This window comes from Dermacentor silvarum, chromosome 1, assembly GCF_013339745.2.
Source record: "Dermacentor silvarum isolate Dsil-2018 chromosome 1, BIME_Dsil_1.4, whole genome shotgun sequence".
Taxonomy (NCBI): Eukaryota; Metazoa; Arthropoda; class Arachnida; order Ixodida; family Ixodidae; genus Dermacentor; species Dermacentor silvarum.
Window position 1 is genome coordinate 32046131 of NC_051154.1, and position 27161 is coordinate 32073291.

Here is a 27161-nt window from a genome sequence, read left to right on the forward strand (position 1 = left end):
CGAGACTCTTCTTCCTTCGGCTTCTCACTCGCCTACTGAATACGCCAGTGGCGTCGCAGCTCGAACCCGTGCAGCTCGTCAACTTGCCCACGATCGACTTTCTGCTTCGCAAGCAGCCCAGAAATCCAGAAGCCGACACAGAAGCGTGCACTTCACGCCTGGCTCTCTGGTCCTCCTATGCTCGCCATGCTGCCACATTGGCCTATCAGAGAAGCTCCTCCCACGTTACACCGGCCCGGTGTAACGTGGTTCTTCCATACAAGGTTCTTTGTCAACTCGGTGACGTAAATTACATCATTGTACTACTGGATCCTGCTTCTTCGACCTCATCGCTGCCAACTGAAGTTGTTCATGTTTCCCGGCTGAAGCCATACTTCTCTTCTAGCTCCTCGCCTTCATAGCAAGTGCCAGGACGGCGCTTCAGTTGCCAGAGAGTGATGTGACAGAGCGATCCATACATGGATCAACGCGATGCTTGGCAGAGCGATGCAGACGACGCTGGCCCATGGGCCGGATCGGACATCTCTTGCCCTAGCCTCCTCTGTATATATTTTGTAAATATATCCTTCGCCTCCATCTCGCTTCCGTCACAATATGTTGCAGCTACGATTCCTTAAAAATTAAAATACCTGCACTTCAAGCACACAATGCTGTAAAAGCATCCGCTTTATTAAGAACAAAAAACAATGTCTATAGAAATGCTTGTACATAGCATATAGCATAAAAACTCAGTACATGAGGTTATACCATTAAACAATGTTTGAATATGGTTGTTCCCTTGCATACAAACTGTACATTTCGCATGCAAGGTCATCCGATAAAACAAGGCCCATGAATGGCTGTTTCCATGTGTACCAACCAGATTGTTCAGTGCATAAGGTTGCTTAATGAAAGCTGCTGTGCAGCTTTTATATTTCCAACTTGATTGTCAAGTCTGTCATGTCCTTGACCGATTCCACAAAAAACTCCTGTAAACAAAACAAAAAGAAAAGCATCAAAACAGGTGGACCATTCACAATCAATTTCTCACTAACACAAGAATAACTTAAAGGGACACTAAAGAAAATAGTAATTTGGGCTGTGTTAGCAAATTACTTTTGTACAATTCAAAAAAAAAAAAAAGCCTTATGCACCGTGCGAACAGGCTTGGTAAGCCAGAAAAGATGCGGGAACGAAACAATGGCGGCAACCCACTAGTAAGTTCCCACACCAGCTTGCTATGGCGTCATATATTTTGATGGTGTCTGCTCGAGCCTAGTTAATTTTTTATCAGTAAAGTTGGACAGCAATGTTGTGGTAGTTTATAGAATGGGTTGTCCAAATGTTGCTGAAAGCAGGCATAAGGATGAGGAAACACAGTGAGCCTGGCAAGCACACAACGCAAGGTTGCACCCATTTATGTTCCTTTTTTTATTGTTACTATGTCTTTACGGAAGCCTACTTCGAATTGGAGGGAAAAAAAAAAAATACAGCACACTGAGCACAACTATGCAATGGAGGCTGCAGCTCAACATAAAAGACTAAATGTAGTGAAGACCATGCCTGGGACACCGCAAAGCAAGTAGAGCGCACCATCGATGCAGACCATGTTCACGAAGCCAAAGCAAAGGATAAAAGGCAAGCTAAGGCAAAGGGGTTTGAGCATGAATCCCACATTCACAGGTATGAATGCAGAGTTTTGCCAGCAGTTCCTGGACCCTTCATTCAGTTACGAGTGCAACATATGTGACTGTCTATGGCATAGAGGAGGCCCTAACGTCACTGTCCACAAAGCCTCCCAGGACAACTTATGAGGCAGCTCCTGTTCCCTCTCACCTAAAAGCTCAACCACAAGGAAAAAATATTCGACGGATTCTCGGCGTCGGCACCATTGAGAATAATGCGACGCCAGTTCACGCTCATTCAGCAAGCCAGATTGCAGCACCGACGGCAGAAATGGCAGTCGAAGCAAGACGCAGACAAACTATGGCCTCCAAGACGGCGCGACGTGCCATGTGAACAAGCATATCAGGCGAATCACAAACGCTTCTGGCATTGTGGTCCGCGAGTGCCTTGTCCGCGTGGTTACCGAAGCAGCTGATTGCGTTCACGTGATCCGGTCAGGGTAAATAGTGCAGCCATGAACAGCATCACTGACAATGATGTTTCCGTCTCTCTTCTTTCTGTTTTAGCTTCAGCAACACACGCTCTTCTTTCTCCAGGGAAAAATCTCAGTCGTAACTACTGTGTATGAGAATGAAACGCTGTGTGCCAATACTTACAGACAAGGAGTACTGGAGTGCACACTAGCGAGCACGGTGGCTGCTGGTGATGCTATGTGACTGGTGCTACATGTTTCAATACAGAAAAGAAGCAAAATACTGTATATATTTGTTCTAAAGCTAAAGACAATATTTACGAAGTTTCAAAACTACAAGAAGACTTTACCAAGTAAAAACAAGTCTTCTGTTAGCCCAACATTTTGCAAAATCGGCCTGCTAAATTTGATGTCTTTAAAAGGGAGGATCTGGCCACGTTGCAGCACACAACCTGGCCAGAATGTTGAAGCCGAAAGTATCTCGCGGTTGAAAGCTGTCAATGACACTCGCTGAGCGTCGATGCCGCATGCCGCCGGCCGACACCGATGCCTAAAATCCATCAAAAATCGGCTCCTTGTGGTTGGGCCTTAACCCTTCTCATATTAGGTCCAAGCAAGCATCCAAGCCTGTTGACTAAAGTGATGTCAATTGCAGTGTGCAACTAGAATTCTTAGCAACCGTTGCTATTTGCCCCATAAATGAAAAGAATGAAGCCTAAAATGGCATGCAACTTCTGCCACACTTTACGCGTTGTAACTATAGTTTCAGCAAGACATCCCACACTCTCCTTGCAACTCTGTCATTGTCCGCTGCAGTGTTTTTCAGCAAGGCCATCATCCCAGTCCAATCGAGTGGCACTGAGGGCAGGAATAGCCCTCAGTTTGCAAGGACAGAGTCTCAACCCTGTCCAGGAGTTCACGATTAGGGATACCTGACGATGCTCAAGGGACATTCTAAAGCTGAACTAAGCGTGTGACCATCTGATTTCAGCAGGAATTTTCTTCATATTGCTTCACCAGCTCATGCACAAAGGTGGAGAATACAGACTAGCGAGTACTATCACGAAGTTTCTGGCCAACATGAACACTATAGACACTATAGTCGCAAAGCTACCGCTCAACCTCAATGCAGAGAATGACATAAATATGCACGTTCACTGCTAGCTGCTCAAAAAGATGTTTAACGTTGCTGAGAAGGTAAAGTAAGATAAGAAATTACATCTTCAAGTTTGAACACACACACGCTCAGGCCAGCTGTCACTGTTATGCACGAAATACAGGGTGATCATTTTTAAGTTTTATGGAATTTTTAAAAATCACCTGTGGTAGATAGCATAATTCTTGTCCTTTAGCTGGATTTTTCGAAGAGGTGGACATTACTAGCACGAAAAAACAAAACACATATTCAACTAATTAACAAGAATTACTCATTAACTTCTTAATTATTGTACGGCATATATTGCAATTCACGAATTGTAGCCAGTGAGCTTGCAAGACCTATCCACTTGAAATGAATTTCTAGGATGACACCAGTTTCAAGATATTTCCCAAAGTGCGGAACAAAGCTAAAGGGCATTCCAGTTACTTTGTACTTCAATGCGTAAAAGAGCATTTTGTTAAAAAAGTAATGGAACAATAGTGCATTTCTGCAGCAAGTTTGATGGCCCATATCTCCAAACTGGTGTCATTCTGGAAATTCATTCCAAGTGGATACGCCTCGCAAACTCAACGGACAGAATTAGTAAATTGCAATATGTGCCGTAAAGTAACTAATTCAAATGATAATTAGTAGATTTTTTTATTAGTTGAATATGTGTTTCGATTTTTCGTGCAAGTAATGTCTGCCTCTCTGAATAATCCAGCTCAAGAACTAGAATTACATTATCTGCAACAGGCTATTTTTAAAAATTCCATAAAACCTAAACATGATCACCCTGTATGATGATGTCTTTCCTTCAGTCTATTTTGGTGTTTTGCTGCTTTCTCTGCCCAGGAAAACACACACACACAAAAGAAAAGAAAAGAGAGAGAGAGAGCAGGCTATTTGAACTTCTTGCTGGCCTAAAGACAGCATGTTGCTCTGGTCTGAAACCTAGAGTGAAGTGCTAGAACCTAGCAGCAGTAACACTGTTACTACTGGAATGGGATTTATTTTTCATAACTAGTCGCCAACAATACTTTTGGCAATTTGACATGCAAAACAGATTTGGTCCTTAATATACACTATAGTCAAACCCGGATACATCGAATCCGAAGGGGATCACAAGAAAGTTCGATATATAGCTAATTCGATATATAAAATAAAAATTTTATACAATAATGTTCAAGGGGATTTTACTACTGTTCATTATACACAATAATTCGTTATATCTGAGTTCGACTGTAGTTCCGTATACTCCTTCTTAGCCCTAAGCATTAAATAAAAAACAACTTCTACAACAACTGTAACAATATTTACCTTTTCTGCCGCCAAGTGAAGCAGTGCCACAAAAGCCACTGGAACATTAAGGCTTTCCCGGTTGATATGGTTCAGTCGGGGTCTCACATGTTTATACAAGCTCCGAAAGGTGAGCTTAGTAATGGCTGCCTTGTCAAGCACATTTGAAGAGCTTGGGATATTCTCCTGAAAGTAAGCCATTATTTAGCATGCAAGACAACACTCAACATTGCCACATATGACATCATTGGTTTTTAAGTACAACTTATCCGACCCCACATTAATGCCTACAATTTCAAGCATACGGATCATAGTCAGAATCACAAGAATGATACAGACAAAGCACTAATTAAAATGAAATGACCACAAACTGTTTTTAAACGAGTAACAGGAAAGCTGCAGTAGCTGTTCTTCACCCCTCAACGGCCATACTCCTGCTTTTTTTACCGGCATATTTAGTATATCACCGAGAGCTCTCCGACAGACAAGATCTGTTGTTTTTTGGTGCAAAGGCCAAAGAGAAGCAAAATGCACAGCAACAAGATGCAACAGGACTGCACATGATGGCAGACTTCACCATTATATGGAATGTTTTTGCAGAAGATTAAAAGAACAATGGAACACCACTGCACAGGATTTAAAAAAAAAAAGTAATGGACTAAGTCAAGCTATGAGGTTCAGTGATGTACTGACAATGAAATGTTGTTGCCACACCTCAAGAAGGCCACCGTGGCAACTAAGAGAAAGGTCGGAATGCATGTAAATTACATACTGAAGCTGTCCGACTAGCATTATGAAGGATAGTGCATACTGCAACATGCTTTAGTATTAAGACATAATTCTTAAAATGTTATTGAAGCACATATTTTGTATAAAGTGAGAAAAGATTTTTCAGCTTACAATCATGCCAGTTGGTGCATCTCCATATTTCACCTTCGCTACCATGGCACCATGTATAGAGAGGCTTACAGAATGCATTTACAGTTTAAATTTATTTGCCACTTTGACACAATAACATTGACAAAATTGTTTTTTAATTGCTCCATTACAGGAGTGTAAAAATGGTCCTGGTCCTGGGTTCGACTGTGTAAGTAGAGGTCTCCAAATAGTGAAATTGCCTACTCAAAGTACAAAATATTTTCAATTTTCTAAATAATGTAAAAAGAAAGGTTGTGTGGGGTCCATTTGGTAAAAAGAAAAAGGGGCTTATTCACATAATTTGGTACATTAATGCTATTCACAACCGGACATCTGATCAACACAGCAGCTTGTAAACAAAAAACACCTAAAAGATGATATCTTATGCAATAAGACTGACAGTGATGAGACAAAGGAACAGCATGTCACCTGATGAGCACAGTGTTGAGGTCGTTAAGGATGCTAAGCGTAATATTGCAGCACTTCAATAAGGTTAAATGGATGCAAACACAAGTCTGGCCAAAAGAAAAAAACAGAAATAATAATAATAAAAGTTTTTCACGGAAGTGCAGCTGGCACTGCTGTGAAACCACCTTTAGGGCAAAGTTTTCCACCATCAGAGTCGCTGAAAAGGTGGGGAACAGAGCCACTGGCAAAAGATACAACCCGGACGAATGGAGGCTACTTTTACAAAAATTTGTGTGTTGTATGCAGTTATTTCTGTGGGGTATATGCATCGATATTGTTCTTTCTTTCTAGGGTGATGTAATTAGGGGTGTGGCTTTTATGAGGAAAATATGTATACTTATTTGTCTCCAATACTTCAAAAACTTCAACTGAAGTTCGAGCCATCAAATAGCATAATATTCGACCGAATATTAAAAAATATTGAATATTCGCACAAGCCTAGTTTTGGGCTAGTAGTCGAAATGAGAATATGAAAGTTTCTTTAAAGCAGTCAGGGTGCCTAAACAAGAGCTTTGATTATTTTTTACCTATATTTTAAAGAACTGAAAACTCATTATGTGCAAAAGTCTTACATGTAAGCGTAAAGAACTCTAAGGTTGACATTTGAGAATTAGACATTAATAAGGTGAAAAAGAAGGATGAGACCCAACCTTGTTGTCACTATTGGCAGTCAATGTGAACCACATTGCTTGTTTCATATCTTTCATATCAAACCTCTTGAATGAAAACTGGAACTTTGGCGGCTGAAATAGCAAAATAGACACCATAAGCAATTATGTGCCTCAGTAAGTTACAACCATATGAAGCAAACAGGCAATGAAACCAGAGAAGGCAAAGGGGAAATAATTCATAAAAATAACAAAAAGAAGGCGAATGAAAGTGGATGAGAAGAGAACAACTTGCTGAAGATGGGAGCCTAGCACACATCTTCCAAATTACACGTGCGATGCTTTACCATAAAGCTACCACAGCAAGCAACAATTTTAAAGAGCAATGGCACAGACTCAAGCAAGCAACAATTTGATAGATATTTAATGCATAGCATGTGTAGCCCAGACAGCTTAGCGGCACCACCACTCGCCCCAAAGACGGCTTACTGAAATTTCGCACGCCATAGGGCACGCTTTATAATTTGAACTCCACCAGCACAATCTCCTGCTAATTCAGCCGAGTTGAGCAGTAAAATCAATGTTTTTGCTTTGATATGTCGGCGGCACCTCCTCTAATCATAACTAGCGAGGCCTAGTGAATTCAGAAATTGGTGACCACACATAAACCACGGGACAAACCAGCTGCTACATTCACTTTTTGATGCTCAAGATTTTTAAGAGTGTTACAAAAAAATGCTATCATGGTTATCCCATACCACAAGTGACTGGAAAACTTACACAATTGACACACATAGCCCTTCTATGGCCATTGAAGCCATTGACCATCGGATCAATTGAGATCGACCACCACGAATTATATTCTATTAACACTAAGTTCAATGGCCATCGAAGGCAGCCCTGCACTGACTAAATGGTGAAAAGCAAAAAAAAAAAAAGAAGTCGCAGTTTTGCCCGAAAGGCAAAGCATCGATTGCGATAGCAAACTAGTGGACAGCTATACGAAGTAAGGATACTAGTTTTTTTGGTTGTATAAACTTGTAAACATGGGCATACTAACTAAATAACAAACATGAACGCATCTCACTCAATGACCGCGGAAACTCGGAGTCAAAATGCTGTAGTGAGTAAGCATGGCAGCAGCAGCGAGCGCATTGATCTTCGTCCCACCACTCGCATCAACGTGAACTAAGCCGCAAAAACACAGCGCAGGGAGGAAGGACTCTGCCCCCTCCGCAGATGGCTTTTAAGATACAGCCGCCTGGGTGGGAGTGTGCGGCATAGTACGTGGCCTCATCCCTCCCTACCCTCGCCCTGGAGCCTTGCTTCCCAGCGGGTGCCCTCAGTCGCTCGGTCGGAGCGGAGTAAACCCCCACCCCCCTCCTTCCCTACGCTCCCGCCAGAGCGTTGCACACGACTGGAAGACGGCGCGCTTCCTTCCCGCTTTGTTCACTAGCGTGCGGAAGCCTGAGCTGTGATCGCCAGCTCATCCTCACACACTTTCACTCGCACATAGAGCATAGGGTGAGCGGCGACAATTTTATTGCCTGAGGACTATATACAGAACATTACGGCAACGGCGGAAATGTGCCTGGAATTTCCATATATTAATTGCTATCACAATAATATAGTCTAGAAATTGTTAAACATACAAAACTTTGATACTAACAGATATAGTAAAAAAACTGTCAGCCCTTCCACTGGGGTGGAGATGGAAGACCAGCGAAGCTGTACTATGGTGGGAATTATGTATTTTCAATTATGACTAATGAGATGTGATGGTGTAATTGGTTATTTGAACTATTAAAGAATGAGAAATATATATGATCCTATGGTTTTCATTTATTTAGTGACAACAGGGATCATGGCCTTATGGTCGCTACGGTACACCACCATAGGGTGTACGGCAAAGGTTGGCACGATCTTCATAAACATGTCACCGACGCCTGCGCGCGTTCGGTCCGAACGCGGGCAGTTGTGCGCGTTGTTTGTGTGACCACACACAACCGCTGTCAAAACACTGGCTACGTGACTAACGGCTAAACGCCGCCCAGAGAGAGTCGGCGGCAGAGGCCAGCAGGGCTAGAGAGCCTACATGCAATGCTGTTTTAAAACAGCGTTGCATGTAGGCGATCCCTAGGCAGGGCTGCGTGCATGCGTCGCAGTGGGAGAGAGAGAGAGAGAGAGAGAGAGATTGTGGTTGTGAAGAGGAAGAGGCGCTAGTTATGGGAGAGCGGGCACGCAAACGCACAGTCTGGGGTGCCTCGATGCCCTCCTCGCCCACTGCTCCCCTTCCACACGCACAGTCTAGGGTGCCTCGATGCCCTCCTCGCCCACCGCTACCCTTCCACTGGGAAGTCGCGTTTGCTCTCTGCCATGCGTTCGGTCCCCGTGAAAGCGCCATCCCTTGCCCTCGCGCGCTTTCACTAGCACATACAGCATACGGCCAATGAGAGTTTTTTTCTATTGACGGACGCGACGATCGAAAGGTGAGCCCTTAACAGCTTCGCTGTAAAAAAAATAATAATGATTATGCGGTTTTACATTTAACATGGCCATTGAATCCAGCCCCACACTAGCTAAATGGTGAAAAGAAATATAGTCTAGAAATAGTTAGACATAAAAAACTTTGATATCAAACAAAGGAAAAAATAATAATAATAACGCAGTTTTACATGCCAAAACCATCTGATTGTGATGCACACCGTAGTAGGAGACTCCAGTTTAATTTTGACCAAAAAGGTTTCTTCATTGTGTACCTAACTCAAAATACACAAGGATTCTTGCATTTCATCCTCATCAAAATGCATCCGTCAAGGCCGGGACTGAACCAAAGACGTTGAGTTTATCAGCCTAACGCTATTGCCACTAAGCTACCGTGGGGGGTAATAGATAAAGCCAACAGACAACGAAAACGTACAGGAAATCCTTCATTTTTTTTTGTTACTGAAACGTACAACAAATCACTAATGACTTTATTAGTGCCGTGAGTTTACAAGCACTGAATGTAGTATGCGAAAATGGAACCTGCAAAGGCAACTGTGTTAGTGAACAAACCTTTGGATGGGAAGGAACCACAGGTTTAAGTTCAGGTGGTGGTGGCGGCGGCGGCAAAAGTTCCACTGGATTAGGTGGTTCAATGTCAACAGCATGGTCCACAGACAGGTTGGAATCGTCATTCATCTGGCAAGAAATAGAGACAGAAAGATGGCTAAACTGTGCAACAAAAAAATATAGAGTCAAACAAGGCTTTAGCAATGTGCCACATCAAATCACAGTGAACAGATGGTCCATATTGAGGGAAGCTCTTATTAAAAAGCTAGAATTACCACACTTTAGGAAATGATGGAGTATTATTGCTTTGATTTTAACATAGTTACAACAGTAAGATATAGCCTTTATTCTGAAGAATCTTTCACATGCTAAGCTTTTGCCACAGTTATCATACAACAGCATAATCTTTCTACTTTCAGGGGTGGGACTGCCCAAAGTCATTTTGGAGCAGTTCTTGGAGCAAGTAAAATTGCGTTTTGGAGCAGACAAAATTGCATTTTGGAGCGGCTTGAAGCAGAGTAAATTTCATTTTGAAGCGGTTTGGAGCAGGCCAATCTGAATTTTTGGTAGAATAATGGAATATGAAATATGGCAGCGCCCTTCGAAACCCCTATGCAAAAGAGAATAAACCAACACAAAGCGCGTAGTAGAAGCATGCTTTGTAGCTATAGCGTACTAGCATATGGAAGAGTGGGTCGAGCGGCGGCTCGGCGCATGTTTTCCTTTACCGAAAACATCTACAATCGAACTATATATTCCCGTACCAACGCTCATGATGATAGCAGAAAATGTTCTCAAATTATGTGGTACAATCGATGCGCTAACATAATTTCTGGGTCACCATATATCACAGCAGACTCAGAAAGCCGCAATCAACCCTGGGCTGGTATAACAATTCTATTCCAATCTGTCTTTATTGCGATAGCAATTATATGGACACTCCAGGCGCATTCCTGCCACCGTCATCACCATAATATTATGTTTAGTATAAAGTCCAGGGGCCCTAACATTGTCGCCGCACACCGTATGCTGTATGTACGAGTGAAAGCTGCCAGGGTGAGCAGACGATGGCGGCTCAATCTCGAGTGTGCAAGGGAGGGAAGCAAGTAGCGCGCCATCGTCAGTCGCGCGCAAGGCACCATGGGGGGAGGCAAGAATGAGAGGCATTCTCCGGTGGCTGCTGTGTATGGCGCTGCAACGTGGGCCCTATCTTGAAAGCAATCTGCGATGAGGACAGAGTGCGACTGCTCATAGCTTTGTGCACACTGTGTTTACGCCGCTTAGATCGCATTGAAGCGAGAGGCAGCACGAAGGTAAATTTGCTCACTGCTGCTGCTGCGTTTTCTCACTCCAGCGTTTAGACAGCGAGTTTCCGCGGTCATCGAGTGAGATGTGTTCATGTTTGCTAGTGTGCGCGTGACACCATGCTTGTTAATTGAGTTAGTAAGCAAACTTTTACAACTTTACATGGCCAATAAAACTACTATCCTTACTTCGTATAGCTGTCTACTAATTTGCGATTACAATCGGTGCTTCGCCTTTCGGGCGAAACTGCAACCTTTTATTCCAAGTCCGCCATTAGCCCTTTGCTATGTCAAAGTGGCTCAAACCTCACCCACATGGGCATAAAAACAGATTGGAATATTTTTACGGTATACTAGCCCTGGGGACAGAGCCCCCCGACCACTGAACCAGCTGCAGCGCGTGCCTCAGATCGCTCGCAGTTCCCTCAGCCTACTTTTCTTTGGTTTGCGCCTCAGATAGGGAGCGGCTGCGCCGCTCGTCCCACTCAATTGTATTCTAGTACACTCTAAATACAGCCGCCCTGGCCATTCCAACAGCAGTGACAACAGTGACAACAGATCGGGGGGTGGGATCGGGGGGTCGCGCGTGTGCCGGCCAATTGCTGGAAGCGCCGAAAAGTCCAGTGTTATAATCACAAAAATCACGAGAAACCGTGTGGGAGGCGCCGTCAAGTGGTCTGCGAAATGTGAACGGCCACAATCTTTTTTGGAGAATGAATCCATTTGCTGTTTGCGGCCACTGCCGGAGCACGCATGCTGAAGTTGTTCTGGCGCAGCACGGTGAAATTTCGGTCAATTTACTGTGTTTAGCACAGGAATCTGCGTTTGTATCAAAATGGCTCAATTAGCGCAGGAGTCCCACCCCTGTACTTTTCACTGTAAACTGCATAAGAAAAGAATGTACAGTGCTCAGCAATTAAAATGCAATATTCAGGTCACATGGCAGACAGTGCTTTTTGCGTCACTGATGATCGCTGGGGGGTGGGATCGGGGGGCAATTTAGCCGCAATGCATCAGAAAGCCCGTTGCTTTCATGTGATACAAAAATGTATCAACTCGGTGTCACCAGTGGCCACCAGAGACATAAGAAAGGGCTGGCAGCCATGCATTCCGAGTATTGCATTCCAATTGCTGAGCACTGTACATAAAAACATTTTCAGAGATAATGACAATTGCGAGTGCTTAAGAGAAATGTTTTCGGATTCTGAAGTATGTATCAAAGATAACCTATACATATTCAGGTAATTGTGCACTACAAACAGTGAATAGAACATTACAAAAGCTCATTATACAGCACAGATAGGCAAAGCAGCACACAAAAAACTTATTTCAAAATGAACCCATATATAGCAGTAACAAAAGTGCATTTGCAGGGATGCCACGATGACAAAAAAAAAAAAAAAATGTATACTGCTGTTTGTTTTCATAAAAATAAAGCATGAAGGCTGCGTCGATATTAAGTGGTTTTTGTGTATTTTTTCAACTCAATGTTGCAGCTACTGAGCTCCTGCCCATGCATCAATGGACAATTCACAAACAGGACCACATTTATGGTTTCCGTTCTTAAGCTGTAGAATAACCTACTTCGGTCAAACAAGCCACTCCATCCATGACAGAATGAGAGAACATGCAAACAGTTTAAAGAAGGATTCGAGTGTAAATCTTTCAGCGCATTACAGATCTTGCCTCTATGAAACCCATTTTTCTGATGTGTGGATCCTGAGAAGAAGTAAAGATAAAGCTGTGCAGGAACTGTTAAGCATTTCACATTAAAATCAATGGTCAAGCTTGTGTTAGCCGAACATCAGTTTCCTTATACAGTGGACTTCTGTTTATTCAACACCATTTAATTCAATTTTTTGACGATTAGATCCCAACTGAAGGTACCGGCCGGCGCCTCCAGACATTTTTATGGGCCCAAATCTCCGTTATTTTAATCTCAATATTGGCCTTCACTAAATAATGTGAACTGGACTGGCCAGCTTCTCTGCGATACAGCAGTGTTAGCGGTGAAGCATGCCAAAAAAGAAAAGGGGCCACTGTTATGGGACATAGTATGCATTCCTTAATTATACAGGCACACACGCGCAGTCTCCGGTCACAGTATAAGGACCCAGACGCCTAATAAGCATACTGGCAGCCATTCAGAGCTGTTTCTAAGGTTGCTGTGGTGATTTGAGGCCTCGTTTTGCCCGCCATGCATGTCTTGTATATGAGACTGTTAAAGGGGCCGAATACACGTTCCTTATTATACGGGCACGCACGCACCTTACACTAAGAAGCGGAGAAAAACCAACTGCATTTTGGAAAAGCTAGCGAAATGAAAAGTGGTAAGATGAAGAAACTCCGGGGGACATTTAAAGCCAACAAAAATAGCGGCGGTCTATTTAATACTCTCAAGGCCTGCCAGTAAATTTATTAGGTGTCTCAGTGCTCATACTGTGACAGGAGCTGGTGCATGTGCCAATTAAGGAGCATGTGCTATGACCCGTAACAGTGGCACCTTTCCCTGCTTGATATACTTCACCGCATAACAGGGCCGTATTGCGGCGAAGCTATCTTTAAAAACAAATATAACCAAATGAACAGTGTTTTTTTTTTTCTGCCATTTGTTTAATTCAACCAGCCATTGTACAATAGAAATGAAATGGCTAAGTTTTTGCTGTTGATGACTCTCCTCCTGCTCTTCATTGGCTATTGTTATCGCACGTTTGCACAGTATATATGCAGAAAGCTTTGCTTCAGAATAAACAGTTGGCAAGTGTAATAAACAGCCTGCCTTTGTGTCTGCTGTTTCCTATCACTGTTTTTTTTTTTTTTTTGTCCTTTTCTGATTTTTACACTACAAAAATCATGTCATACTATTTGTAGTATGCACCAACTTTCCCAAGAAAATGTTATTTTGCGACCGTTCTCATGATGCACCAGATATGATCACCTTTCAGTTGCTCCTTATTTACGAGCCGCTCCATTGATTGAATGTCCAGCTGTGAAAGGCATTACATGTATTGGTTAATGTAAACAAGTCTGCCTTTAACCAAATGGACACCAAGCAACCTTTCTATTTTACTTTGTTTAGAAATGAGAAATACTCAGTATCTGATTCAATGTGGAATTTCGCTATTTGCACATTTGTAGTTTAGGGGATGGACAGAAAGCAGGGAGGATCAGTGCCAAGTGCAAGAAAGACAGTTGTTAACTGTTAAACATACATCAGGCGGAAGACCACTGTCAGGGCTGGTATCAGCATCACCAGCAGCAAATCCAGTAGAACTTAGAATGAACTTGGGAACCTGAAAAAGTCCAAGTATACCACTGAAAGAAATGAAACAGTCATACACAAGAAGACCTATAAGTACAAGCTGTGACAACCTCAAAGAAGGAAAAACTATGTGGCACAGCTTTTACTTTACTCATTCACCAAAACCTAAATACACCTAGGGTTTCTCTCTCTCTCTCTTTTTTTTTTCTATACAGAATCTCTACAAATTGCTTGTGGCAGATAGCACAATTCTACTCCACGAGCTGGATTGCGCGAAGAGGCAGAACATTACTTGCACGATTAGTCGAAATACATAATTGACTGATTAACATAAATTTCACTAATTCAGTTTTAGCTCATTACTATGCAACCCATATCACAATTTACAAGTGGTAGTCGGTGAGTTTGGAAGGCATACCCCATTGGAGGATGGCACCAGTCTGGAGATGTGTGCCGTCAAACTGGCTAAAGCTGCACTGGCCGTTCCACTTACATTTTTAACCCCTTCCATGCCCGGACAAGCTGGGTTTGTTCATGCATTTCTGGTAAGAGCAGCCAAGGATGAGCTATGTTTGTCGATGATAATTTCTATTTTCTAGCAAAGCCATGGATGAGCTGATTTCGTTTCGGTGATTTGTCATGCTTCTGATAGAGGGCAACACGCAATCCGTGGAAAAGCGCAAACAGAAGAGAGTTCATTATGTAACAGAATAAAACAATTTGGCAACTTGGTCTTTAAAAATGCCACCGCTGGCAGCTCCTACTTTGCTGGCTTCTTCGCAAAAAGGAAAAGCTGATTTGATGAAGTGTATTTCTCTGTGAGTGAAGAAGACACTGAGATTCTCTATGCATTCAGCTCGTCTTCTGAGAGTGGTTCTGGCAACTTTGAGGTTGTAAGGCAGTAGTGCGAACTCAAAGTAAGCAGAGCCCATAATTAGCCCACCTCAATTGTAGTTTTTGGTGTGTCTGTAGTTAAGGCATTTGATGTGGAGGACACAGGTGACCCATTGGAGTATTTCAATGTATACTCTGCAGGCGAAAATAGTGTTTTATGAACTCTTTTTATACTTATCGCATGGTATATGATATACTGCTGTTAAGCTTCTGTTTTTTTACAATAATGCTTGAGATTTTAAATAAACAAACACTTCACACATTGTCTGCAATGTCTTACATTAAACTCCTCAATAAAAATATTTGGCCATTATTGGACAGAATTCGGGATAATGGCGTGGTACGGAAAGAGTTAACAAAACACCATTTTATGCATTGAAGCAATGAATAACTGGAATGCCAATGTACTCTGTCGCGCACTTTGGGAATGAATCTCAAAACTTATGTCATCCTGAGAACTTGTTCCAAGTGGATACGCCTTGCAAACTCACAGCTACAATTAATAAATTGCATTATGTGCCATAAGGTAATTAAAAACCCAATTAGTGAACTTGTGTTAATTAATCAATAATGCATTTCGGTTGTGCAAGTGATGTCCGCTTCTTATCTATCTGCCACAGGTGATTTTTAAGAATTCTGAAAATAGGTGCCTCTTACTGCTGAACTCCGCAGAGTTAAAGAGCAGGTGAAGTTAACCAATGTCAAATGTTGATTCAAACTGAGGATGATTTGAGCCTTCAAACAGATAGCCCTGCTAGCATGGCATCGATTGTCATAAGCACCGTGAGAGGCCTGCGACATGCTACCATGGTTGTAGCATACTGGTGATTGTTTAAATTTATTTCTAAACATATCTCATCTGTCAATTTTTATTTGTTTTTGCTTTATTCTAGATGTACTCTTGTCAGTACCTCCTGCAACGCAATGCCCTGGAGAGTACAATAAATAAATAAATGTTATTTGAAAAGATTTTAATATTAAATTTCACATTCAACTTTTTTCAGTGCTATTTAGAGCTAGCCGATTCAAATTTGATTCTGAGCTGAAATTTCACTATTCATACACACCTACTAGCATAGCCTCCTGAATACTGCGAGCAATGACCACTATGCTAATAATACAATAGCGCTTGTTTGATCTTTTACCAATGCTTGAGGTGTGTGCTGGAGCACTGGTAAGCATTCTTTCAGCAAGCTAATCAAATATAACTTTTGAGAGCATAATTGTGTAGCTTAGCTGTCAGTGTACATCACATTCTTTACTGCCAAAGCTGTGATGTCCCTCGGAAACATAAGGTCAACAGCAGCTAGATACAAACACAGTACTTGCCTTGTGGTCTTGAAGTAAAACCAGGCTACCTAGAGTAATGTCTTCCCCATTCTTTTTCTGTGCCATCAAGTTTTTGGATTTTTTCCATGAATTTAACGTTGTCTTTTCCAGAACAGGGTCCTTCTTCAATCGTGCGAACTCTGTGAAGTCCGGCAGCAGCTCCCCAAAAACTAAAAAGGGGGTGACCTTTTCAGTCTTCTTTCGCCCTCTTACTGGTCTTGTTGCCTTTGCTGCATGTAGAGGGACAACATTATTGTCAGGTGCACCACAGGCCTTATATCTCCCTTTAGAGAGCTTCAACAAGACTTGAATGTAATGTGCTACAAGTATGACCTGCAATCACTTAGTTCTTTTTTTTTTAGTAGATTTGTAACTTAACAACACTTTTTCTGAGCGATAACATTGATAGTAATTCTATTATGTTCTTGAGTAGCAGATCATACAAGCTACATTATTCAATTACATTACTCAGAAAACAAGACAAAAACACAAAAATCTGTTCGAACACAATACTGCCTGTGGGAATATTTCCTCAGTCAATGGACAACAGTCAAACTAAGCAATACCGTATTTACTCGCACAATGAACGCATTCACGCAATGGATGCACCCCCCACTTTTCCAATAAGAAGTCTGTTTTTTCTTTCCCTTGCATAATGAACGCACCCTGAACTTGCTGCCATGAAGTAGGAGAGACATAGCACGATTCGGCGTCTAATATGGCACCCGGCAGGTACGATTGTATCGGATGCTGTATCAGACGCCGAATCGTACCGTGTCTCCCACTTTTATTGCGATAGCAATTATATGGGCCTTTCAGGCGCATTCTTGCCGTCGGCGCTGATGATCGTGCCTCAATCTCTCGTGTTCGAGGGAGGAAACGCGCCATATTCTGTCGCGCGCATGGCACCAAGGGGAGGGGAGGAAGGGGGGCCACGTAGCAACAGCACATTGCACGGCCGTGCGCGCCTTATCTTGAAAGCGATCTGCGTCAGGGGCTGAGTCTAGGCGCGACGGCGGCTTATACATTTGTGCGTGCTCCGTTCTCATCGCTCAGTTTGCGTTGAAGCGATACACTGCACGAAGGACACTTCGCTCGCTGTTGCTGCCGCGTTTCCTCACGCCAACGTTCTGACAGCGAGCGTCCGTGGTCATCGAGTGTGAAGTGTTCATGTGTGCCTGTGCGCGCTGACGCCATGGTTCTTAATTTACGTAATTTATGGCTTAGGCAGTCCCTCAGGGTTTATGCCCTGGTTCTAAGGCAGTGTCTCATTCTTTCATCCTTGTCATGTTCTACAATGACTTCTAACTCTAAATGGTGGTTTTACTTGACCATGTCTGTTGATATCTCGCTCCCTTAAATGACAGCTGGTTTCTTGTGCTAAGGAAGACTTCAATTTATCACACTGGATTCTGACCATAAGTAAATATCAGAAAAAGGATTGGCTACTAAACAAATGACAGCAACGTGATAAGTTCTGTAGACGCACTCAACAGTGCCGATTGTAAATTAAGTTCCGGGGCCTTAAATATAAATCTTAAGGGTTTACGTGTGTAATCTTATTATGAGGCACACAGTAATGGGAAACTGCAGATTAATTTTCAGCAGCTCAGGTTCTTTAACGTGCATGGAATGCACGGTATACGAGTGTTTTTGCATTCTGCCCTCACTAGAATGCGGCCGTCGCGGTTTTGATTGGACTCGTGACTTCGAGCTCAGTAGCGCAATGCCATAGCGACTGGGTTACCCTGATGCGTTGCGTTTCACGACCAGAAAAAACACATTAGCGTACGCAACCCTGCTTTTGAGCCCCCTTAGAAATATAAAAACAAAAATGTGGCAGTTTCTCCCGAAAGTCGAAGCTTTCATAGCCATAACAATGTATTAAACTACACAAAGCAAGGTTCGTATTTTTTATCGGCTGCATAAACTGCAGTAAACATTCGCTTGCTAATTACATTAGCAAGCACGGGGTCGCGCGCGCAGGTGCAAACAATAACAGATCTCACTCAATGACCGCGAACACTCGCTGTCGAAACGTTGGTGTGATGAAGAGTGCAGCAGAGGGGACCGAACGCTTCGGCTACCTCTTCCTTCAACGCGTCTCCGAAACTTCAAATCACGCTACCGCGGCTCTGCGAATGTTGGCAAGTTTATACGGCCGATAAAACTATTATCTTTACTTCATGTAGCTGTCTATGCATTAGCTATTGCAATTGATGGTTCGCCTTCCAGGCGAAACCGACTTGTTTAGAGTCAGGTGGCTGCGGAAAAAGTAGTAGGTGGTAAATGAGTAGGTGGCTGCGGAAAAGAGAAATCGCTCTAAATTTTACCCCGCATAATGAACCTTTGCACATATTTTTCAGGAAAAAAAAAAAGTGCGTTCATTATGCAAGTAAATACGGTAGTTCACACCTTGAGTATATCCACACACATCACACACACAAAGGCAGCAGCACATGACAAAAGAAATGTGAACAGTGAAATGCACGGCTAGAGTGTACGCCCATAAAGTGTTCAGAGATGCAACCTTGCAAGAAATGCTGAAAGCCACTGAAGTAAAATACAGGGGTGGGACTGCCCAAAGTCATTTCGGAGCAATTTTTGGAGCAAGTAAAATTGCATTTTAGAGCAGTCTGGAGCAGACAAAATTGCATTTTGGAGTAACTTCGAGCAAAGTAAACTTTATTTTGGAGCAGTTTGGAACAGGCCTATCTGAATTTTATTGGAATAACGGAATATGGCAGCACACTTCGAAACCACGATGAAACAGAGAATAAACCAATGCAAAGCATGTAGTAGAAGCACGCTTTGTAGACATAGCATACTAGAATAAGGAAGAGTGGGTCGAGCCACGGCACGGCGTTTGTTTTCCCTGCAAAGCCGAAAACATTGGTGGGCCTACAGTCGAACTATATATTCCCGTGCCGACGCTCATTATGATAGCGTAAAATGTTCTCAAATTATGCGGTCCAATCGACGCGCTCACATAATTTCTGGGTCACCATATGTCACCGCAGACCCTGAGAGCCGCAATCAACCCTGGGTTGGTATAACGTAAAACTATTCCAATCTGCCTTTGTTGCGATATTAATTATATGGACACTCCAGGCGCATTTCTCCCGTCACCGTGATGTTCCGTATAAAGTCCAGGGGCGATAACATTGTCGCCGCGTGCTGTATGCTGTGTGTGCAAGTGAAAGCATGCGAGGGTGAGCCGACAATGGTGGATCAGTTTCGTGCGCCGTCTTCCGTCGCGCGCAAGGTACCGTGGGGGGAGGGAAGGGAAGGTGGGGTTCTACTCTGGCGGCTGCTGCATATGGCACAGCAGCGCAGGCCCTATCTTGGAAGCGATCAGCGATGGGGACAGAGTGCGAGTGCTCATAGCTTTGTGCGCGCTGTGTTTTCGCCGCTTATCTCGAGTTGAAGCGAGAGGCAGCACGAAGGTAAATTCGCTCGCTGTGGCTGCCGCGCTTACTCACTCCAGCGTTTAGACAGCCAGTTTCCATGGTCATCGAGTGAGACGTGTTCATGTTTGAGTTCGCGTGACACAATGCTTGTTAATTTAGTTAGTAAGCGAATGTTTACTACTTTATACGGCCGATAAAACTACTATCCTTACTTCATATAGCTGTCTACTAATTTGCTGTCGCAACCGATACTTCGCCTTTCGGGCGAAACTGCGGCTTTTTATTCCAAATCCGCTATTAGCCCCTTGTGATATGTCAAAATCTCTCGGGCCTTGCCGATGTGGGCATAAAAACAGATTGGAATATTTTTACGGTATACTGGCCCTGGGCACAGAGACGGCTGCCCACTGAACCCGCGGCAGCGTGCGCCTCCCTAATATCTAGTTCGCTCACAGTGCCCTAAGCCTGCTTTTCGTTATTTTGCGTCTCAGCTAGGGAGCGCCGCGCCGCTCGGCCCACTCATTCTAGTACACTCTATAAGTACAGCCGCCCTGGCCGTTCCGACAGCAGTGACAATAGCAGAGAGTGGCCACTTGCCGGAAGCGCCGTAAGGTACTGTGTTAAAAACACGAAAACCATGAGAAACTTTGCGGGAAGCGCCGTCGCGCGGTCTGCGGAATGTGAAAGCCCGCAATCTTTTTCGTAGAACGAATCCGCTCGCTGTTCACGGCCCCTGCCAGGGCACACATGCCGAACCCGTTCTGGCGCAGCGCGGCGCAGGAATCTGCGTTTGTATCAAAATGGCGCAATTGGCGCAGGATTCCCACCCCTGAAAATACTACCAACAACATCTAGTGAAAATTGCATTTAGAAAACAATGAAGACTGGACCAGCTCATTTTACTGCAAGTATTTTTTCTGAAACTTAATGTATGAACTGAAAACAACAACAAATAATCGACAATTTTTTTTATTACTTGTTCAGTTACTATTTTGCGGCTGCAATTTAAAACTGAAATCAACTGCATTTTTCAGTGAGGCAGATGTAAATGTAATAGCCTTTTATTTGTTTGTTTTTATTTCCATGTAAGATGTACAAAACTAGATTTAGGGCCAAATATTGTTAAAGCTCACATGCCTCTAGACCATCTACCTCACGTCAGTTGACACTTACAAGCAGTAGCACTATAATGAATTTGGGGCATGTGAACGAGTTCAACTTGAATACAATTAAACCTCGACATAAAGTATTTAAATTCTTATAACTTAATGTCCATAGAACACCATGTATTTTTAACCTCTATATAACGAAGCGTGTTTATCCACAATTGCAAGATAACGAAATTCCACTGCTGTCACAAAAGACGACCGAGGCAATAAACTGACACTACTGTGGGTGCCAGTGGTCAAATGGTTGAATTACATGCGGTTGTTTGCAAACACATCATTAAAATCGTGCACCACATGACAGCGCGGCCGCCGAAGCTGAACAGCATCTTTTCCGGCAGCAGCGATACGGCGGCAGATCTCGGAGGCCATAAGCTGGCGAGTGCGGTATCGATCAGAGGCTCTAGGAGGCACATGTATTGGCTAATCATATTGTGCACGCTACACAGTTTAAGCCCAGACCATACGTATGCTTGTGGACATGTGCAAGCTCGCATATACGCGCCTTGCGCCTAACGCGCCTCGCGAGGAATGGCAGTTTACATCTACAAAGATGCGCAACAGCGCGCGCTCACTGGGCTCACTCATAGACGCCTTGGCAGATGCCACTTCGTATATTGTTATGACAGTGTTTCAAAATGCTTCGATATCTATAAATGTAATTGTTACATCTTTAGAGCTGTTAGATCAGCACAAAAAGGAAAGAAGCAATTTGTTGCATGACATAAATCTGCTCCACTAAGAGTTGAATGTACCGCGCCGTCGCTGCGTAGCCAGGCGCGCCGACGCAAGGCAGCCCAAGCGCATGATAACAGAGAGGAGCTGTTCAGCGAGATCGCACCGCCTTTCGACACGTACGAGCCATGCCGCACCGTCTGAGCATGTGTGGGCGCGTGGACACGAGCTTGCGCGCATCCGCAAGCGCATGTGTGGTCTGGGCTTTAGTTCCGTACTCCTCACAAGCCTGACATCAGCGCCTGATTTGGTGGCAATCTTTTTGTTGCCACGTGGCAAGTGGCAAGTATGAGTAGCGGTAGAGGCAGAGGGTGGTAGTACTAAACACAATGACCTCTTGCTTGAGGACAAGGCTAGTATTTTGCAAGCGATTTCAATTGACCTGAAAAAGGATGTCGCCACCTGTTTCAAGATACCACAAAGCTCACTCTCTCCGTGATTGGTAACGTGATAAAGCATGCGCTAAAAAAAAAAAAACTCTAGGGTTTTACGTGTTAAAACCATGACATGATTATGAGGCATGCTGTAGGGGTAACTTAATTAATTTGGTCCCCTGAGGTTTGTTACCGTGCACCCAATGCACGGTATACTGGCGTTTTTGTATTTTGCCCTTATCGAAATGCAGCCGCAGTGGCTGGGATTTGATCCCATGCCCTTGGGCAAAGTAGCGCAACGCGAAAGCCACCAAACCACCATGGCAGGTGCGCAAGCGCTAGGGGCAGCGGAGACAGGTGAGCATGCATCTCCTCCTCTAGCCCGGCCGTGGCTGCACTAGCTGTCTGCGTGGATGAGCGCATACACGGCCTGCACGCCCTATCTTGAAGGTAATCTGCGGCGCGTTTAAATATTGGCCAAGCTGAGACAGCTGGTGGCTTAAAGTGAGCTGTCTTTCCCCACACCTAGTGTTGGAGGTCACATAATATCAAGTTTTGGAGACACATTAATGCGAGAGCCACCACGAAGCGTTCACACCCAGAGAGCGACACTCTTCATCACGCCAGCACTGTGACAGCAAGTGATCATGGTCATCGAGTGAGATCTGTTCACGTTTGCCTGTGCGAACATGACACCATGCTTGTTAATTTAATTATTAAGTGAATGTTTACTGCAATCTATACGACTGATAAAACTATGAACCTTAGTTCGTGCAGTTACTTCGCCTTGCTGGGTTTAAAGAGGGGACACACATACAGCTTGGTCTGTCTACCTAAACGGTCTGAACGTATGCCTATCAAGGTTTTGAATCATGTCAATGCAGGAATAGAAGCACATTAGCCGATGTAAAAATTATGTTGGGTGGATAACAGCATGAGGTTTGTCTTTGACGTTTTGCTTCTTCATGCTTTTATTTTTGGATGCCAATTGTGACACATGCCATGGCGTGTAAATAAAGTCACCAGAATGCATAAGTTCCTGCAATGTGACATGCTGATGCTAAGAAAGAAAAAGAAAAAAGAAAAGCCTGTAGATGTCCATCTAAAGAGAGACAATGCACAAGTGAAATTCTATGAACATTTACTGTTCCCCAATTTTATTTTCCTTTCTTATGTGACACTTCATGCTCTTTTTATGTTATACAGCTTAAAATACCGCTTATAGTGCAGGTCCAGCTATAACGCAGCCTTTTCTGACTCCCGTTTACCCCCCCATAGAACTCCACCTATACGCATACTACTTATAGTCCAGGTACGCGAGGCTAAATACCGGTTATAATGCAGCTTAAGTGGAAAAATCCCACAGACAAGCGCGGTAGCGAGCGCGCTTCTCAACGAGGAACGCCGCTGATGGGAGGGAAAGCGATGAGGGCGATGCGGAAGAGCAGACGAGAAGTGAACGGAGGAACGAAAGAAAAAGAGGCAGTGGCAGCGCGATGAGGGTACGCCGGGGTTGCCTAGCCAATGGAAAAACAATGAAACGAGACACTGTAAAGCGTCCGAAATGTTAGTCGCCGTTCTACATTAGTTCTGTGAAGTTGATGGCAGCGCCGGGGAAATTTTTAATAATCGAGCAGATCAGAAAATTTTTGTCGGAGACTTAGTTCCCTCTTCCATGTCCCACTTTTTTCCGTTTTAATTGTCTGCTTCATGCGACGACTGCGGGTCCTCAGACATTAACCTTTAAATGTTCGTAAATTTAAACGGATTCAAAAATCTCGGTCTAATGCTTCGATTCTCAGATACGCGCGACTGCTTGGTCTACATGTTTTGCACGTGCTGCAGCCTTTGTAAAATGTCTTGGCTATAGTGCGGTGTATATTCGTGACTGTGGTGGCGTGGAGCAGAGGTAGAATACCCGGCTTCAAATCTGAAGGTCGTAAGTTCGAATCCTACTCCAGTCCACCACATTTTCAGGCATGGAGTGGTGCCAGACACCGGCAAGAAAAAAAAAAAAAAACATATATCGCCGAGAGCTAGTGGGGCTATACTAGTTCAGGTACAACCAAACTAGGAAGGCCCACTAAGCTTCATCAAAGTCACTCCCTCACCAGAACAGGAATTGGCCTCCCTGGTGCAGTATTCGGCCACTACCTCCCTTATGACTCCGACAATTAACCCATGGCCCTCAGTTCCCAGTGGCTGCGGACCACCTGACCAAGGCGGCGGTCAGACCTGCTACGCGGCAGAGGGTGCTAAGAATCTCTGGGTCAAGACAGGCCGCCAATGGAAACTGAACCTGGCAACGTTCAACACGCGCACTCTCTCGAGTGAGGCTAGCTTAGCAGGACTATTTGAAGAATTATCAGGCATTTCCTGGGATATTATTGGCCTTAGTGAGGTTAGAAGAACTGGAGAGGCTTACACAGTGCTGCTGTGTAGCAGAGGCCACGTCCTCTGCTACAGAGGTTTTCCAGATAAGAAAGAATCCGGGGTAGGATTTCTAGTGCATAACAACATAGCGGGCAACATTGATGAATTCTACAGCATTAATGAGAGGGTAGCAGTCGTCGTAATAAAGCTGAATAGGAGGTACAAAATGAAGGTAGTACAAGCGTATGCCCCAACCTCTAGTCACGATGATGAAGAAATAGAACAGTTTTATGAAGATGTTGAACTAGCAATGAGAAAGGTGCAAACTCAGTATACTTTAGTCATGGGTGACTTCAATGCAAAAGTGGGGAAAAAGCAGGTTGGTGAGCAAGAAATTGGCAACTACGGCATCGATTCTAGGAATGCAAGAGGAGAGATGTTAGTAGAATTCGCGGAAAGGAATAGGCTCCGAATAATGAATACCTTCTTCAGGAAGCGCAGCAACAGGAAGTGGACCTGGAAAAGCCCTAATGGAGAAACAAGGAATGAAATAGATTTCATACTCTCTGCCGATCCAAGCATAGTGCAGGATGTAGAAGTGTTAGGTAAGGTTAAATGCAGTGACCATAGGTTAGTGAGGTCTAGGATTTGTCTCAATTTGAAGAGAGAGAGAGTGAAATTAGTCAAGAGGAAACAGGCCAACCTAGAGGCAGTAAGGGTAAAAGCAGACCAATTCAGGCTGGTGCTTGAAACAAATATGCAGCTTTAGAAAAGGAAGATAAAGACAACATAGAGGTAATGAATGAAACCTTAACTAGGTTGATCTCAGAAGCAGCAATTGAAGTGGGAGGTAAGGCACCAAGGGAACCAGTAGATAAGCTCTCCCAAGAAACAAAGGACCTAATAAAGAAACGACAGAAGATGAAAATGTCCAACTCAAGAGATCAGATAGAATTAGCTGAACTGTCAAAACTAATCAACAAGAAAAAAGTAAGGGATATTCGAAATTATAACGTGGGAAAAATTGAGGAAGCCGTAAAATATGGACGCAGCATGAAATCAGTAAGAAGAAAGCTTGGCATAGGACAAGGCAAGATGTATGCACTGAAAGATAAGCATGGTAATATCACCAGCAATTTCGATGACATAGTAAAAGCAGCGGAAGAATTCTATACTGACCTGTACAGTGCCCAAAACAGCCAAGCTACTTTCATTCAAAATAGTGATGAACCGGATACAGAGGCTCCTTCTATAACTAGCGCTGAAGTTGGAAGGGCCTTGAAAGACATGACCAGGGGAAAAGCTGCTGGAGAAGATGGAATAACAGTAGATTTAATCAAAGATGGAGGAGATATTATGCTTGAGAAGCTTGCGGCCCTTTATACGCAATGCCTCACAACTTCATGTGTACCAGAGAGCTGGAAGAACGCCAACATTATACTAATCCATAAGAAGGGAGACGTTAAAGAACTGAAGAATTATAGACCCATTAGCTTGCTTTCAGTATTGTATAAAATATTCACCAAGATAATTTCCAATAGAATCAGGGCAACACTTGACTTCAGCCAACCAAGAGAACAGGCTGGCTTCAGGAAGAGATATTCTATGATGGATCATATCCATGTCATAAATCAGGTAATCGAGAAATCTGCGGAGTACAATCAACCTCTCTACATGGCTTTCATAGATTATGAAAAGGCATTTGATTCAGTAGAGATACCAGCAGTCATAGAGGCATTGCGTAATCAAGGAGTACAGGAGGCATACGTGAATATCTTAGCAAACATCTACAAGGATTCCACAGCTACTTTGGTTCTCCACAAGTAGGAAGTTACCTATCAAGAAAGGGGTCAGGCAAGGAGACACAATCTCTCCAATGCTATTCACTGCATGCTTAGAAGAAGTATTCAAGCTCTTAGACTGGGAAGGCTTAGGAGTGAGGATCAACGGCGACTATCTCAGCAACCTTCGGTTTGCAGATGACATTGTGCTATTCAGCAACAATGGAGGCGAATTACAACAAATGATTGAGGACCTTAATCGAGAAAGTGTAAGAATTGGGTTGAAGATGAATATGCAGAAGACAAAGATAATGTTCAATAGCCTGGCAAGGGAACAAGAATTCAGGATCGCCAGTAAGCCTCTAGAGTCTGTAAAGGAGTACGTTTATCTAGGTCAATTACTCACAGGGGACCCTGATCACGAGAAAGAAATTTACAGAAGAATAAAATTGGGTTGGAGTGCATACGGCAGGCATTACCAAATCCTGACTGGGAGCTTACCACTGTCGTTGAAAAGAAAAGTGTACAATCATTGCATTCTACCGGTGCTAACATATGGGGCAGAAACTTGGAGGTTAACAAAGAAGCTCGAGAACAAGTTAAGGACCGCACAAAGAGCGATGGAACGAAAAATCTTAGGACTAACTTTAAGGGACAGGAAGAGAGCGGTGTGGATCAGAGAACAAACGGGGATAGCCGATATTCTAGTTGACATTAAGCGGAAGAAATGGAGCTGGGCAGGCCATGTAATGCGTAGGATGGATAACCGGTGGACCGTTAGGGTTACAGAATGGATACCAAGAGAAGGGAAGCGCAGTCGAGGTCGGCAGAAAACCAGATGGGATGATGAAGTTAGGAAATTTGCAGGCGCAAGTTGGAATACGCTAGCGCAAGACAGGGGTAATTGGAGATCGCAGGGAGAGGCCTTCGTCCTGCAGTGGACATAAAATATAGGCTGATGATGATGATGA

The 27161-nt window shown here is 43.6% G+C and overlaps 1 protein-coding gene across 1 annotated transcript in view; it reads right to left on the bottom strand.

The window, feature by feature from the left end:
* Positions 1–635: 635 nt before the first annotated feature.
* LOC119459306 (condensin complex subunit 2) overlaps positions 636–27161 on the bottom strand; it is a 72003-nt gene continuing 45477 nt past the window's right edge. The window contains exons 12-17 of the mRNA XM_037721123.2: positions 16352–16581; positions 14079–14159; positions 9566–9691; positions 6551–6643; positions 4536–4700; positions 636–968 (exon numbers count right to left, since the gene is read on the bottom strand). Coding sequence (XP_037577051.1) covers positions 909–968; positions 4536–4700; positions 6551–6643; positions 9566–9691; positions 14079–14159; positions 16352–16581 — 755 coding nt within the window. The 3' untranslated portion in view covers positions 636–908. The remainder of the gene's footprint in view (positions 969–4535; positions 4701–6550; positions 6644–9565; positions 9692–14078; positions 14160–16351; positions 16582–27161) is intronic.